This window comes from Artemia sp. Qi Xiang Cuo, chromosome 11 (assembly GCF_049724085.1).
Source record: "Artemia sp. Qi Xiang Cuo chromosome 11, ASM4972408v1, whole genome shotgun sequence".
In the NCBI taxonomy this organism is placed as follows: Eukaryota; Metazoa; Arthropoda; class Branchiopoda; order Anostraca; family Artemiidae; genus Artemia; species Artemia sp. Qi Xiang Cuo.
In genome coordinates, this window is record NC_142804.1 from 73064704 (window position 1) to 73082400 (window position 17697).

The following is a 17697-nucleotide window of genomic DNA, read 5'->3' on the forward strand; positions in this document are numbered from 1 at the left end:
CCGAAGTTATAGGAGCCTAATTCAAAGCTTGTCTGATGAGAGAATATATAACAAGACAAAAGCAATTAAGGAGCCATGCCAAAAACCTCCGGTACAGAAAAGTGAACAAAAGAAGGGACAGAAAAAAAAATGCATCTATCAAATTATAAAAATAGTTTATTTTTACAAAATAATAAAATAAAAAAGCTTAATAGAATAAGAAAGAAAATCTTTTTCTACTTATTTAAGGTTGTATCTGGCAGTTTTTTCAATATTTTTCCATATAATAAGTTTCTGTCTGCATATAATTAATAAAAAGAGGAAATCGATGCAAAGCTTCTTCGACGAAAAAAAAAAAAAAAAAAAAGCAATTGAAGAGCCCAATCCATCACCTTCCCAACAGACTCCTTGTGGAAAAGTGGAATCAAATGAAGAAAAAAATTCTCTCACGACTACAGGGAGCAAGGCAACTGAATACTGGAGAAAAGAAAAGTATTTCCGACTGTTCAGAAATATTTAGTTCGATTCCTACTTGGTTTCGGCGACAAACTATTGGTGTATAAGCAGCAGTACGTTCAATTTCTAAACATATATTCTACCAGTACTGAAACTAACACTTTATTACAGGACCAAGCCACCTGAGACAAACACAGAGAGGCACACTCTTCATCCATCCCAATCTATTCACTCTCTAGAGGTTTCTAGAGGTAGAGGTTTCACTCTCTACCCCCTCCCATGAAGCTAAAAATTCCTTTAGCTTCATTCTCATAGCCCCTTACCATCCCATTCGGGGACAATATGCTTCTCGTTTGACCTCAGATGAATTGCCAAAGAGCACAATCTTTGCCGATACGTCATCCTTCATCCTTAAAACGTGGCTCAAACACCTTAGCCTTTATTTTATCACAGCCATAGAGGTGAGATCGAGCCACATATATATATATATATATATATATATATATATATATATATATATATATATATATATATATATATATATATATATATATATATATATATATATATATATATATATATATATAAAAAAAGGTGCCTTTATACAAAAAAGACATATACAAAGGGGCTTTTAGCTACACATTTTTTTTTTTTTGGAAAAATCAAATTTAAATTGAGTCGCATATCAAAACCTAAATTAATTCGAAAAAGGAATAAAAGCGTACTTATTGTACAAAAATGGTATAGTGCAACATTAAGTTTTTTTTTTTTTTTTTTTTTTTTTTTTTTATTTTTTTTTTTTACCATTTTTGTACGATATTGCACTACACCATTTTTGTACGATAAGTACGCTTTTATTCCTTTTTCGAATTAATTTAGGTTTTGATATGCGACTCAATTTAAATTTGATTTTTCCAAAAAAAAAATAAATGTGTAGCTAAAAGCCCCTTTGTATATGTCTTTTTTGTATAAAGGCACCTTTTTTATATATATATATATATATATATATATATATATATATATATATATATATATATATATATATATATATATATATATATATATATATATGGCTCGATCTCACCTCTATGGCTGTGATAAAATAAAGGCTAAGGTGTTTGAGCCACGTTTTAAGGATGAAGGATGACGTATCGGCAAAGATTGTGCTCTTTGGCAATTCATCTGAGGTCAAACGAGAAGCATATTGTCCCCGAATGGGATGGTAAGGGGCTATGAGAATGAAGCTAAAGGAATTTTTAGCTTCATGGGAGGGGGTAGAGAGTGAAACCTCTACCTCTAGAAACCTCTAGAGAGTGAATAGATTGGGATGGATGAAGAGGGTGCCTGGCTGTGTTGGCGGCTTGGTCCTGCAATAAAGTGTTAGTTTCAGTACTGGTAGAATATATGTTTAGAAATTGAACGTACTGCTGCTTATACACCAATAGTTTGTCGCCGAAACCAAGTAGGAATCGAACTAAATATTTCTGAACAGTCGGAAATACTTTTCTTTTCTCCAGTATTCAGTTGCCTTGCTTCCTGTAGTCGTGAGAGAATTTTTTTTCTTCATTTGATTCCACTTTTCCACAAGGAGTCTGTTGGGAAGGTTTGAATATATGTTACGTACCTGCAGTGCAGTGTATAATTGAGTTTTGTTTGTGTTTTTTTTTTCTTTTTTGATACTCCGTCTTTTGTACCTTTTTTTTGACGGGTAGTAGATAAATAATAATAATAATAATAATTATGCCAGCCTAAATATAGTCATTAAACGAATAAAAAAGGAAGACAAAAAAAAATAAGACTAATAGGAAAGGGTATAATATAATGAACCCCTTATTTGAAATAAGGGACGGGGTCCAATCTCATTTGCCGCAAGGTAGAGGACAGGCTTGCTATCTTGTCTTCTAAAAAAATGTTCAACAACTGAAACATCAGCCCTGAGTGGGGTTGAACAGCCCATAACTCGTCTCAAGTAGAGGTAAGTTCAATAAATTCACAGTACTCCTTAGCAATCAGTGATTCGTTAAAAATAATAAGTTACGCAAAAATAAAATAAAATATTAGACAGATCGCATATTGTGGACTGTTCTTTTCTCCTTGGAGATTAAATTTTAAATTTAAAAAACATTGAAAGTTTTAACATTAAGTAAATTGATAAAATTTATTAGTTAAATTACACATGTTTGAATCTACAACTACTTAAATTAGGCCTAAATAAAAGGAAGTACACAAATATAAGGTGTTTTGATGACCGGCTTCGCTACCAAGTTGGGGTTTTCAGGACCTGGTGTAAAATAAAAGAGACAATTTGTTCCTTTTTATACTAATTATTAAAACAGCAGAATAGAAGATTAATTAGTTGTTTTTTTTCTGACTTTTTTGTTTTGTTTCGATAACGATTATTCAATTTTTTAATAGTTAGGTGTATATAGCCATCCCGATGCAAATATTTTTATATCCATTTTTTAGGGGGGGGGGGGGCTATTCGTACTATAGTTAATGTTTATTTTTGTTTGTAATGAAATGAATCGAGTTGAATTTGAAAAATGACCTATATTTAGAACATAATTACGAACTTAACCAATACCCTTCCAATTAGTCTGTTTATGGAGTCCCCAAGGGTTCCCAGCCTATGAAATAAATAAAATGTACTAACGGACGGAAAATATATTTTCATTTTTTATCAAATACTTAATCATCATGCAAGGAAAGAAATATTTTTTCTATGACGAACAATAATTACAATATCACAACCAAAAAATAAAATAAATTTTACTTTCGATACCAAAATCAAAGACACGAATAATCTTTATGTGAATTAAAAAAAAATCAACACGCTATAAGAATGGAATTAAAGTTAAAGACCATTTCACGAAATTCTAGCTGGAAATAAGCAGAGCTAACTGATTATTACGAGTGCCTAATCCCTTACCCCGGTAAAACTAATTAGTCATGTTTACTAACTGAAACTTTTATTTTTGAGAAATCCACCTTAAAACTGTGTTAAAAACAAAAACATCTGGTCGCTTTCTGTAACAATTTCACGGACTCTTTTTTTTTTTTTTAATACATACTTGCTGAACACATTCAGAAGTTATGCTCCTCTCTCATCATACCAAGCCCCACCAAATAGGTAAAAATAGGAAAAAATGGATCAGTCGTGGGGGATGTAGCCACTATCTCCCTTGAGTGTAGGAAACTTCAAAAATAGTTGGTTAGATAATCTGCATTTAGTTATCATTTTAACTTCGATTGTCACTTCTTTGTTTTTGCAGTATTGTGGTATTAGTGCTATTTTTTTAATCAATTTTAAAAAGTATAAAATTAGGAGTCAAAAGTGTTTTGACACCAAAATCATAAAAAAAATTGATTTGAAGTCAATCAGCCTGGCTTCTGAAACGTGTTGAGTGAAATGATAGAAGCCTTTCTTTTTATTACATTCTTTTCAGTACGATAACAAAAAACATTCTTAGAAGAGAAATCGCAGCGGAAAGCTCTTTAGATATTTCACTCTTCTCTGAGGGACTATAGGATCGATTGTCACCTGCTTTTATGGCTTTTTGACAAGAACCATTAAAACCTTATCGGAAAGCGCTTCATCGTCTTAAAGAGCTAGACATCGATTTTTTTCAAATTTTATCGCTTGGCTAAGGTAACAATTAACTCATGATAAATTAAGATTTCCTGAAAAGCTAAATGGAAAAGTGAACAATGTTTGGTGACTTGGTTTAAAGAAACAAAAAAATTGACTCGAGCTATTTTTCTGTAGATCCGGAGTTTTTCAGTTGTGGTCTTAAGATTGAATTAACCATCAGATTTCCTTCATTCATAATTCTACGCTATTCTAAGCAAGTTTTTCATAGGTCAATATGCCCAAATACACGTTTTTACACTTTCAGGATTTCAGAAACAAAGCAATCAATTACTTCTTTGATATTTGATAATTGATAATCAAATTAAAACCTTATCGGAAAGCGCTTCATCGTCTTAAAGAGCTAGACATCGATTTTTTTCAAATTTTATCGCTTGGCTAAGGTAACAATTAACTCATGATAAATTAAGATTTCCTGAAAAGGAAAAGTGAACAATGTTTGGTGACTTGGTTTAAAGAAACAAAAAAATTGACTCGAGCTATTTTTCTGTAGATCCGGAGTTTTTCAGTTGTGGTCTTAAGATTGAATTAACCATCAGATTTCCTTCATTCATAATTCTACGCTATTCTAAGCAAGTTTTTCATAGGTCAATATGCCCAAATACACGTTTTTACACTTTCAGGATTTCAGAAACAAAGCAATCAATTAGTCCTTTGATATTTGATAATTGATAATCAAATTATTATTATAGTTTTCATAATTTTATAGCTAATTGATTGACTAAAAAATACCATGTTTGGACTTGGACCATGCCTCAGAGAAAGTACCATGTTTCTCAATAAATGATTAGAACTTTAATCTAGATTGTATACAGATTTAAATGTATGACCAAATTAGAATTTAGTACTAAGACATGACAACAAAACTAAATAATTTTCAGGATTCAATTTGACCAAGTCCATTCGAAGTCACTTAAGAGTTTCCAAACTCAGCATATAATTAACCACCAAAATTATGGTCATTTTCTCAGTAAAAAAGGGTGCGCTAAACCAGAATAAGTAATGAATCTTCTTTTTTAGATTACCTATTTTATTCTGCGATGGTCTTTATAGCTTTTTGAGAGAGCCAACAATGGGGAGAGATGCTGATGGATCAAATCAAGATCTATGGTGGGCAAACCAAACCAAACTAAACCATGCCTTTTGATGAAGTTTATCTATATTTTTTTTAGAATTAAATTTGAATAAAGTTTAAGCGGTGGCTTGTGTTTAAATTTAAGCCTATCCTGGCATTTATAGTTTTTGAGAAAAAGCCAGAAAAAAAGGGATACACTGATGGATCTAATGAAGAACTACGGCACACAAACAATACACAAAGAAACTATGCCATTGAAATTAATCTTGATTTTTTAAGTTTAAGAATAATTAAGTTTAATTAATGAAGTAATTTTTTTTATCAGGCTTCAGTAAAATTAAGTAAATATTATTTTTTATTTCATTCATTTTGTTTCAGAATGTATTTGCATAGCCAGTCATAACATTTTTTCAGTTGCTAAGTAATATTTTTTTTTCTCAATTTTCAAGATCTCGATCTTAGTCAGTAATGCAGTCCACGAAAATGACCTTGCTTACTTTTACTTAACGCTCTTGCTCAGCAGGGTTGCCAGCGTAGAGGGAACTGACTGACAGCGCTGTCAGTCTTCTCCAAGCAGCCCTGTCCAGGGCTAGGGATGAGGCCTCATTAGGGTCGATATTGCGGTTGAAGAGGTGTTAATTTATAACATCAGCCCATCTGGTGCGCGACCTCCCTCGAGGACGTTTCCAGACAATCAAGGGATTGAAGTCCGAAATGATCCTTGCAGGGGTAGTTGGCGGGAGGTGGAGTAAGAGGCCGTACCATCTTAGAGAACGAGCTTCTACTTGGGTGGAGAAGTTCGCTAACTTGAAGGTCTTCAGGATCTCAGTATTGCAGCGTTTGTCATACCATTTAAAGGATTCAACTCGACGCAGGTGTCTACTTTGGATTTCATCAACCTTTCTTAGCTGTGTCTGGGTTATCGGCCATGTCTCAGAAAAGTACAGCATGATGCTTGAAACTGCGACATTGTAAATTCGGGCCTTTGTAAGGCAACTAATTTGCGGTTTGTGGAAGACTGCTCTCAGGATCCGTCCAAATACAGATTTTGCCTTTGCTGATCTGGCTGAGATTTCGGCGTCAAGTGTGCCATTTGATGATATAATTGATCCAAGATAAGTGAACTGCCTTACCACGTCAACAGCTTGGCCGTTGATCGTGACAGTTAAGGGTGATGCTGATGCAGTCTTTTCTATAGGCATGATCTTCGTTTTCTTCCAGTTGATGTGCAGCCCAACTCCGGAGGCACTGGAGGAGAGCGTCTCGAAAAAAATTACCTCAGTCAGTAAAATAGATTTCCCCGAAAATTTTCCGCATTTATTTGTCCTTCTTCTTTTGCTTATGGCAAGCTTAGCCAGTGAGGTTTTATAACTAATTTACGTGTTTTTATAAACATTTCACGAGGCCCAACAAGTCAAACAACCTAATCACCTCAGTTTAAAGGATTAGCAGATGACTTCCATAGAATAGCCCCTTCACAAAGATGCTTCTAGATTTATATCCAGAGCCAAACATAGCTGTTTTTCTTATACTTAGGGGCTTTTTTTCCAAAATTCATGTTTCTAATAATTAACAAATGTACCGAAGTTTACGTCTTTCCAATACGATGTTGAATCTAACAACACATCTTTAAATAAGAAAAAAAAGAAACCGCGCGTAAAGCATTGCCAGAAGATGAAACCTAAACCCCCTCCCATCACAAAAATCCTCTATTTGCTTCAGACACTTCATAGTGATAATGACATCTCAAAAAGAATCGAACAAAGTCAACAAGAAGAACAAAAAAACCTTTAGAAAGCTCTAATTTAATATGTTCTCCCAATACTATCTTGGAGCAAAAGTTCTAAAGAGCAAATAAATGCATCTGACCAGAATTTCCTTCATTAAAGGAACACTGCTGAGCCAACAAGAATAAGTCATAGTTTGTTCTTCATCATCAAAATCCACTTCGGCAAAAATACTAATTAGAGAGGAAAGAACGGTGATGTGATTTTTTCTTCTGTTTTCTTATCCGGTCTGGTTAAGGATGAAGCATCACAAATCATAAAAAAGGAGGGAATATATCTTCCTATATAATTGCCTTTATCCATAGCTCTCAGCTCATACATCAATCACGTGACGTTTTACGACGGGTACCCCAAGTAAGCGTTTCTCATTGGTTCTCTTTTGAAAAATGTCTCCCCACCCCACCAAGAAAAAGTAGAATTTTACGAAAATTATATTTATACTTCAGATTCCCCCCCCCCCCCGAAACCCGGTCATATGATTTTACCAGTATCTCCGGTGATCTACCAGTGTTTTCCCTTTTTGAAAATCCCCCCCCCAAGAAAAATAAGAAAATTCTACGCATGTGTCATCCGCATTATCAGATGCTAAAAGGCAGCTGCTCTCAAAGCTACGGAACTCTAGCGAAAAGGAAGAATTTATCTCAGTGACATTTTTTTTCTCGCACTTTCCCCACCTGCCTTGGACAAATCATTGTCCTGTGTCCCTTCCATCTACAAGTATAATCCTATCAATGTCCGTGAAAAAAAACGCATGCATTTGCCCATTCCCGTACACAGGAAGAGCTTTTACGATTACGTCCAAGACTGGTCCAAAAGACAACCAAAACTGAGAACTAGGGACGTAAGCAGGGAGAGGGCACCTCGTCCACCTCAACTTCTAAGTTTTCTCGAATTTCAGGGCATCTCTTATTCAAACTATTAAATACATTTGTTCTTTTTTTATTATTGGGCTCAACATTGAAAAAAACAACAACAATGCATGCGTGCCTGCTAAGAATCCTAGCCAAAAAATAAGAGTGAAATAAATCATATTAGCATAACAAAGATGAAAAGTCATATCTGACACTTTCCGTTTAGAATGAGAAGGATTCCTCTAGTGGGTTTTTATTTACTAGTTAAATTTGTAGAAGTCAAACAGAACTTTATCATATGTAATTAATTACATTTCAGTGATTCGGTTGCAGTTTGATACAACAATTTTTGTGTTTTAAAAACAACAATCTCAAGTTAGATTCTCTAAACATTTTCTGCATTTTTGCTGCAAATACTCGCATAATTTCGATACAAATATGGTGGCAACATGCCAACCTTACTACTGAGGAGTTGTCAGTGGGAGGGGGAGGAGGGTGCTGGAGGGGTAAATAGCATAGGTCAGAAATAATTTCCCGGATCCGCATTTCTAACAGGGATACAAATTTAAAAAAACCCGCATGTTGCTGGGATATGTGATTTTTTAGTCTCAGACATTTTTAATGTTTGAAATAACGGTAATTTTGAAATGTCTTACTTTAAAACAATTGAAAAAAAAGTTATCGAAAGCAGCTTAAAAACCTTACTTTTACTCTCATTTAATATCATAAAAATAAACGATAAGCCCTTTCATTTTCGGCAAGACGATTTATGTGTACAATAAATATGTCACATAAGCCGTCATATAGGCATTTTCATATCTACGAGGAGGGACAGGGAAAGAGAAGAGGTAGGCGCTGTGTTGGTTAGGGCTTCTTCAGGCGAAGTCAGCCAAGTGATAACAGCTTTCGTTTTTCCCTGAAAAAAGCCAATAGCCATAAAAAGCACTAATAGAAATTTAAGCTGGCAGAAAAAGTTGAAAAGCACGGGCGACTTTGCCTAAAAAATCCGTAATGAAGCCACGGCTTTAGAGAGCCCTAATGTACACACAAACAGCAAAATTGATACAGCAGGATACCCTACGTTTTGGGTATCCTGGGCTGCATTAGAATAATTATTTTTCAACCATATTTAACTATAGATGATAGCGAATGAAGGTCAAACCTAAAAACACTTATTAAATATTCCTGTCAGGGTTTTCGATTTTTTTCTCTTGCAAAACACGACATTTTAGAGCTTTCTAATTTTAGTTCGGGATCAATTTCTATTTTTATGTTTAATGTCGATTAAAAAGGTTAAGGATTGCAAATTTTAAAGAAAGCATGAATAGATCAATTTTAGGCTGTAGAGGAACCGAAATTTTGCATCGAGGAGTACACAAGCTTGATAGGTTGCTTTTTAGCCGACTTCGTAAAACTATAGAAAGAAAAAAAAAACCTAGTAGAAACTTAGCCTTCTAGGCCTCAGCTCTAGTCATGAGTAACTGAGGAAATAGCAGACTCAAAACTAAAAACAAGCAAAAAAAGCATGGCCATTCAAACGATCCAGCCTTCCAAAATATGCCTTCATGAAAGAATCACACAAACAAGCAATTAATCCCCAAGCTTCAAGCAGTGTTGCCTTCCCCAAATAAACATAAACACGTACTGGAAGCAAAATAAACAGTGAGTTTATACAGAGGTGACCAGTACCTCTTTCGTAGTAGTCGACTCTTCACTTTCGCTCAATCTATCCGGTGTCGATAAACTTCCTATAGCAGAGTCTCTTGGTGGCAAAGGTGATTGTGGCTCAACGATGGATGTGGGTCTTACCCATGCAACAGTCGGAGGCTGTTTGGGTTCCACTCCTCGGAGAAATACTGGAGAGGCGTTACTGTCTGTACTCACAGTTGATGCAACTTCAGACGGCAAAGGGATACTTGTAGAGCCTAAAAAGGATACACAATTAATACACTAATGGCAGAAGAGAAGCGGCGCAGGTAATATAGAAAGTAAGAGGGGAGAATCACCTCACCCTCTTCCAATTTACTATTTCTTTTGAAGGTTCATTTTGTTTTTCTTTCTCCCTGAGGAGTTTTATCTGTATTTTTTACGACTCATTTCCTACTAAGGACGGTTGAGCAGAGTGTCTCGACAAAAAAAAGGCAAGTGAAAAGAGAATTTTCATTTCTAGCTGATTCAGGAATGATAACTATTATCTAAATTAGTCTTAATAGTAAAATGTCATTTTGAATTTCTATACATGGCCCAAAACTATATAAGGTCCCTTGTGTATACAGCTTTATCCTTTACTGGTTCATGCGAATAGGAGCGACTTCACCAAATCCAACTGTAAGTTCTATCATGAGACAACTTTTGTAAATTAATAACAATAATCTATAAAGAACTATAGAAAAATAAATATTTTCGGAAGCAAGGCATATTTGAATAAACTAAGATAGTGAATAAAGCCGGATAAAGCGAAAGGGGTTTATTCAGAAGCAGTGGATAAAGTCACCCTTTGAAACTCTGCCTCAAACTTGCCTGTCACAATTTATACTCACACACAGATTGAAAATAGTTTAGGCAAATTACAGCCAATGAACTGAGGATAGCTTTATTCTGCTAAGGTGTGAAGACTGACCTCATAAACTTAATTCACTTAATGACTTAATTCACTACTTAAAATAGTGAATGAAGACTGACCTCTGAACTTCAGAAGACTACGGCACAAACCTGCCTGCCGCAAAACCTTCTCCCTAAAAGAGCAGCAAACATTGAGTTGAATATGGAAAAAAAGCTGAGACAGCTTTATTCTTCTGACTTGTAAAGAGCTTAATCCGGAAGCAGTTGATAAAACCACATTTTAAAACTCTGGCTCAAACATCCCTGTGGCAAGATCCCCCACCCACAGATTGGCAACCATTTAGGTAAATTATACCCAGGGAACTGAGAATGACATTATTTTGTTGAGGGGTGAAGAACTTTATCCTGAAGCTGTGGATAAAATTACCCTCAAAACACAGAAGAATTACCCTCAAACTTGCCTGTTGCAAGGCCTTCCCCTTCAAAAAGGGACAATTATAGAGGTAGATATGAGAAGGAAACTGATAAGATTTGATTTTGCTGAGTTGGTCTCGGGCGACTTTCTGCTATAATGAACTGTTAGCAGTAGCAGGTCAGTAAAAAAAAAAAAAAAAAAAAAAAAAAAAAATATTTTATTACAACACCAAATAAAAAAACAATTGAAATTACGACCTGTTCAAAACAAAAGGACTTATCTCATATTTCACAGTTTTACAGGAAAGCAAACATAAGGCTAACATCATTTTTTTTTGTGAAAACAGTTCTCTGTTTAAGGATTTAAACAAGAAAAATATGTAGTAAAATTTAAGGCGTGTAGCGGAATGAAAGGAGTTTCCACCAACTGGTGTATATCACAGGAGCACCACTTCTTCACCACGTGCCACCTAGTGCACAAGATTTTTGAAAGTGTACTACCCCAAGCTGAACAGAATGGCTTTATTTTAGCATATAGTATATAAGATTACGTTATCTAGTCTTTGACCTTGAGGTACTGAAATTTTTTTTGTCTGATAATACCCCTTCTTCCGTGCCCCCTGTGAAGTAAGTCATCGTAAGTACGACTACTAAGATCCACTTGAGAAATCTGTCTAACGTTCCAACTTTTTATCGAAAAATGGGTAAGATGCACCACTTTGATTTCGGCCACGAATATATGCCTAATACAGAAGTGCAAATAAAAAGTTAATACCTAATGTATTATAATCTTTATTTAAAAATAAAAAATACAGTATATTATGAATAAAAATACTGACATTCAATTGTTTACAGGGTATTTAGAGTACTCATCACGAACTAACATACGCAAGACGGCAACTTTTGAAATTTTTTGGCCAGTTTATTTGGCTTGACTTCTGCAATCATATTGTGAATGTTGCATTAGGAATGATCTCCCAAGGCACTGGTTACTGTTCAATGAACAGTCTCAAAGAAGGCTTAGATGCATGATGCAGAAACGGGCAATTGGTGTGCAGTTTTCCAACGTGTTCATGGTGCATGTTTCCAAGAACTACTGAATGATCAGCTTATTGTTATTCACAATATTCTGTATTTAAACAAAATTTACAATATATCAACAATCTACTTTTCTTTTTCTGCTTTTGTATTCACAGCAGGTCTCTTTTATCTTGGCCACACTGTATTTTCACTTCTTTTTTGTTCAAAAAGTTAAGCAGTCGTCTATCCAATTAAATATTCTTAGAGCTGCCACAATAAATCCCGATAGTTTCCCAGGAAAAACGAGACAATATACACGATGCTTAAAAACTTTCTTAATCTACTTTGAGAATCAGCTGAAAGAAACTTCCACACAAAAAATGGTAATTTAGCATTGTCAAATCAGATTCATCCCAAAATGTAAAAACAAGAGTTAGCTTTATTCAGTGAAACTGTTTGGGATCGGAAGCACATAACTAAGTGTAGCACCAATCCACCCGAGGCCAAAGCAACTGCGCAAGCTCCTCCTCCAACCCAATCTACTTAAAGCCACACTCTTTAACTCCTCCCACGAACTACCATTTTCCTTTAAATCCTTCCTCATGACATATTCCCATTACGTTCGAAAGACATGCTTTTTGTTTGGTTTCATGAGAATGTAAGTGTAACCTTAACTCATACCTCATCCTTCAAGTTTCTACGAGAAAAATTTACTATGTATTCTAACACATTTTATGAATTTTTAGTCGGAAAAATGTCTTTCACGTATGCTTCTTTTTGCGAAGATAGAAACAAAATAATTAGCCCCCTTCTCCAAACACTAAATTCTAAGATAAGACTTTACCAGAGTTTCGACTCGCTCCCCCAGCCGTGAGACAAAACAGAATGTCCTTTACAAAATGTGTCACCCTTCAAACAAATAAACTGGTTTTATACATTTTCTGTACCATGAAATACTCGCTTGCCTTAAGGCGTAACACGAACAAAGTACATGAGGATCGGAAACTACACCTGTTGTAAAATTCCACGGGATTGTTTTCATATTAGTGATTGGTTAGGAGTTACAGACGCCAACCAATTATTTAAAGTAAAATTATTTCTGTTGCCAATTAAACAAAGTTCCTTCTTTATTCAATCCCATTACTGAAGAAAGAATTAATCCCACCAATTAATGCTGAGTGACAAATCTAGATTTTTTTTTTTTTTTTTTTTTTTATTCTATTCCTAAATTTGCGATGCCATGTACATTTGAATATCTGATTTGCCGTTAGTCTTTTATATCGCTCCATCACGAAGTTTTGGATGAGTGCTTAATCTTCTTTTAAAGGAGTCGACACAGAAATTTTTAGGGATAATTTCCCCAGAAATATTGCTCCAAATCGAAGTGCAACGTCGAACGAAGATGTTTTTCAAGTACTCTGTTATCTGCGTGTAAACCATAAGACAGTTGGACCGAGTTGTGTGCCTTCATGTTTTACATGTCGGTTGGACAATGGGGGGGGGGCACAATATGAGAATGCTCTAGAGAAGGAGGTGAGTTTTTGTACTTGTAGAAAACAGCCATCGACACTACATCAAACCTTTCACTAAAAGACTGGAAAGAATCATGGGGAACGACTGAGCCTGCCCTAATAGCCCTATTTTGGATCTTTGGAAATGGTACTAACAACGTTTTCGGAACATCAGCATACAGTGGGCATTCATACTCAGCGATGGGTATGATGCAAGACTTGTAAAGTGCGATGATCCGGCTGGGTGGTAAAAGGTTTTTGCAGCAAAGAGTGATTCCCGGCTTTTTTCCACAGGAGGTTCTCACCCAATCGATATGGGTTTTCCAAGACATGCCTGTGGAGAAGTGGATTCCGAGATGAAGCTTGTCGGCTCTCTTTATAGCTTTATTCTGGAAGATGAAGTCGGGGCGTATGCGTAGCACTTTCGACGAGGAGACCAGCAGCTCCTTTGTTTTCGATGCAATGAAATCAACCATCCATGCATCGGACCACTTTTTTAATTCCAAAAGATCCGTTTGTAGGGGCAGGGAGGCTTTGTTTTGGTCTTCGTAATTTGGAATGGCTACGCGTGTCGTGGTGTCGTCAGAAAAGTATTGCTGAGGACTTGCAAGGATGTCTTCCATATCATTTACGTAGAGAATGAATAGCGTGGGTCTCAAGATACTACCCCTAGGAACGTCTGCCTTTATTGGATATTCGCGGTAAGTGGATCCGTCAAGAGCATCCCACAGTGAATTATCAGAAAGAAAGCTCTTGATCACTTCTAACAAGCTCCCACGGACATCGTACTCTATCAAAAGCTTTAGCGATGTCGAATAACAATAGCCAGATGCCGTATCCTTTTGCTAAAAGTTCGATCAACTCCTGGTGCTGGGAAAGTAGGCAGTCGAGAGTGGAACGTTTACGATGGAATCAGTATTGGCGGTCGCCTAAAAGGCCATTTGACTCCAGATACTGAAAATTTGCCAATGCGGGAGAGAAGTTTAATAGGTTTACATGAGCCAACACTCTTTGCGTCACCATCTGGTTTAGGTATAAAAATGACGTTTATGGAATTTCATATAGTACGGAAAGGTTCCAGAGCGAAACAGAGCCAGAAAAGCGATGACAAAGGATTAGCTAATTCGGCACGGCAGGACTTCAAGAAAACATTAGGTATTCGTCAGGACCAGTGGATTTGATAACATCAAGACGCTGCAGAATGCGAAGGACTTAAAAAGTGGAATGTTTCACAAGATCAAGGACAGTATCAGTTTGATCAGAAAAATCGGGAACTTCTTAGCCGTTATCCTCTAGATTAGAGAACTCGGCAAATGTCTTACCAAGAGCTTCGGTATTTTGCCATTGGATCTTGCAGGAGTTCCGTCGTTGATTTTCGAAGAAGAAATTGAAGTTCCCTTAGACAACGGTAAAGCCCTTCAACAATTCTCCACCAGCTCTTAGCAGAAGCATTCGAAAGCTTGGTAGGAGATTTAAGCCGTGGTGGACACAGAATTACCGAATCATGCGAACTGCTTCTTTGAGTGCTTTTAGGAAAGCAAGTCTATCCTTTTTGCTCTTTGAGAGTAGCCTTTGCTTGTGTGCCTTTTGTTTTGCTCTGATAACCTTTTTGAAGTGGAGGTTTAACCGAGGTTTGTCTTGCTGGATACCTGGATCCTCTTCGATGGGATATAGAGCTTGCAATAGAGTCAACTATGGCCAGCTGGTACCTTTCTGCGGTCAATATCCTCATTTGTTTGCCAGATTTATCATTCGCACTTTATTGGGAGTGAAATGGAAGATTGCCATAAGAATATAGCAGAAAATGAAATTTCTGGAAAGATAAATAACTCTGCTTTCTAAAAGCTGACTGATTCTTTCCAGAGAAAGAAAAAGCCGGTAAATAAAAAAGAAAAACTAAAATTTTACAGGTCAAAATATTTCTTACAAATAAGCTCTGTATTTCTATGCATATACCATAACTTTTCAGTGTTTTCAATAATACTTAAAGTGATTTCTTTCTTTTTTCTTATAGTAGCTCATTTTTTTATCCGGAACCTCCTAAGGAGTCCCGAGATCCCGGGAAGCCCCAGCCGAAACATCTCCTATGAAGTAAATATATCTCACCAAAAGTGACTAGCAAATAAAGACCCGCCTTAGGAATCTATCGTACTGTCTGCAACAACTGAACTGAACCCCGTTATTAATATCGCATCGCGTTAAAAAATCCAAAGCTATACGAAAAAAAAATTCGAAACTGTTTCTTCAGCAATTTCAAGGGGGGAATCAAATCCCTACAAACCTCCAAGCTTTTATAGTTTGTCATTTTTCGTCGTATAATTTACATTTGTTTTTATGAAAGGGGACAAAATTGCCCCATGCTAAAATGCAAGAATTCTTTCACCTCTCAAACAAAATCATGTGTACGTGCCTGGACAGCATAGCTCCTGAAATATTTAGAATGCAATTAAAAATAAGCTCAGACAGTTTCAGTTTGAATTGTAAAACCTCATCAACATATCATTGTACTTGTACCTAACTTTTAAATATTTAGCCATTTCTTAGCTTTTCTCATTTATACATCGATCTAGAATGCAGCTTGAAAACCATTCACAAACTTTTAACATATAAAAACGGACTATAAGTATAAAAAATTTAAATCTTTTAAGCATTTAATATTATCTTTCATTCAAACCGCTTAAATCCCCAATCACAAAAAAGTTCAGATGTAGAAAATAAAACAACTTAAACCAAAGTTCAACTTGAAGTTTCTTATTAAAAAAGGGGAAAAGACTTTTGGTAAATAGATTAGAGCTCCAATAAAACTGGGATACTCTCAGTAGAAAACTACTTGTCCCCACTTTTCGGAGAGTCAGCTGAAAAATAGAAGAAAAGCAGGCAAGGAACCAATGCAATATTAAAACTTCCAGAAGTTTTCAAAGATATCTTATAATCAGCTAAAATAAGTCAAGCAAATTCTCTCAATAATTTTTAGATATATGCATCTAGTACTTCCAAGTTGCAATAGCTGAAAAGAGAAAAAATTATATTGGGTAGGTAAGACTGTGTTTTACCATAGGGAGTTTCGTTGAAAGTAACTGTTGTGTGAGAGAGAGAGAGAGAGAGAGAGAGAGAGAGAGAGAGAGAGAGAGAGAGAGAGAGAGAGAGAGAGAGAGAGAGAGAGAGAGAGAGAGAGAAAGAGAGAGAGAGAGAGAGAGAGAGAGAGAGAGAGAGAGAGAGAGAGAGAGAGAGAGAGAGAGAGAGAGAGAGAGAGAGAGAGAGAGAGAGAGAGAGAGAGAGAGAGAGAGAGAGAGAGAGAGAGAGAGAGAGAGAGAGAGAGAGAGAGAGAGAGAGAGAGAGAGAGAGAGAGAGAGAGAGAGAGAGAGAGAGAGAGAGAGAGAGAGAGAGAGAGAGAGAGAGAGAGAGAGAGAGAGAGAGAGAGAGAGAGAGAGAGAGAGAGAGAGAGAGAGAGAGAGAGAGAGAGAGAGAGAGAGAAAGGGAGAGAGGGATAGAGATAGAGAGAGAGAGAGAGAGAGAGAGAGAGAGAGAGAGAGAGAGAGAGAGAGAGGAGGGAGGGAAGAATGGGGTAGAGGGAAAGAAAGGGCGAGATGTAGAGAGGAGGAGCAGGAGGTAGAAAGGAGGAAAGATAGAGAGGGGGTGAGAGAAAAAAGGGAGAGGTTGTGAAGTAACAAGGAGAGTGAGCATGAAATCTGAACGTTAGAAATGGTTAGATTGGAATTTACAAAACCATATATATATATATATATATATATATATATATATATATATATATATATATATATATATATATATATATATATATAGGAACAATTGAGAATTTAATTTCATAATGAAAAAGACCTTCATATGCAGTTATGCAGTTTTGGGTAGCAGTAGGCGACACGTTAAAAAAAAAAAAAAAAAAAAAGTGTGTGAAAAACAGCAAAAAATAAGCTATAACAATATGGCAGCAATTTACTTAATAAGAAATAGCTTTCCTTTGAAGGTATGGTTGTCTTTTGGAATCAACAGATACTTAGGAAGATGTTGAGCTAAGCAAAACACGATATGTGCATGCAGGTTGCCAGAAGGGCGTATAAGCAATTATTCAGGAGCGGCTTAGAGTATTAAATTGAAACTTTCAGGGCATGTTGGAGAAGTTGATCTAACCAAAAAGCACTATGTGCATACTGCTACTTATAATACGACTACTACTGCTACCGAGACTAATGGTATTCAGGTAAAACTTCCAGGGAATGTTTAGGGGGATGTTGAACTAAATTAAAATACTACGCGCATGCTGGTTGTCAAAAGGGCGTATTAGAAATATCCCAAGAACAGCCAAGGGTTTTAAGTTGATACTTTTAGGGAACGTAAGGGGATTGTTGAACTAACCAAAAGAAACTATGTGCAT

General features: G+C 36.0%; 1 protein-coding gene across 3 annotated transcripts in view; it reads right to left on the bottom strand.

The window, feature by feature from the left end:
* LOC148947325 (SLIT-ROBO Rho GTPase-activating protein 1-like) overlaps positions 1-17697 on the bottom strand; it is a 707344-nt gene that overhangs the window by 383430 nt on the left and 306217 nt on the right. For all 3 annotated transcript variants that reach the window (XM_089097014.1, XM_089097015.1, XM_089097013.1), the window contains one exon: positions 9487-9722. In XM_089097014.1, coding sequence (XP_088953140.1) covers positions 9487-9722 — 236 coding nt within the window. The remainder of the gene's footprint in view (positions 1-9486; positions 9723-17697) is intronic.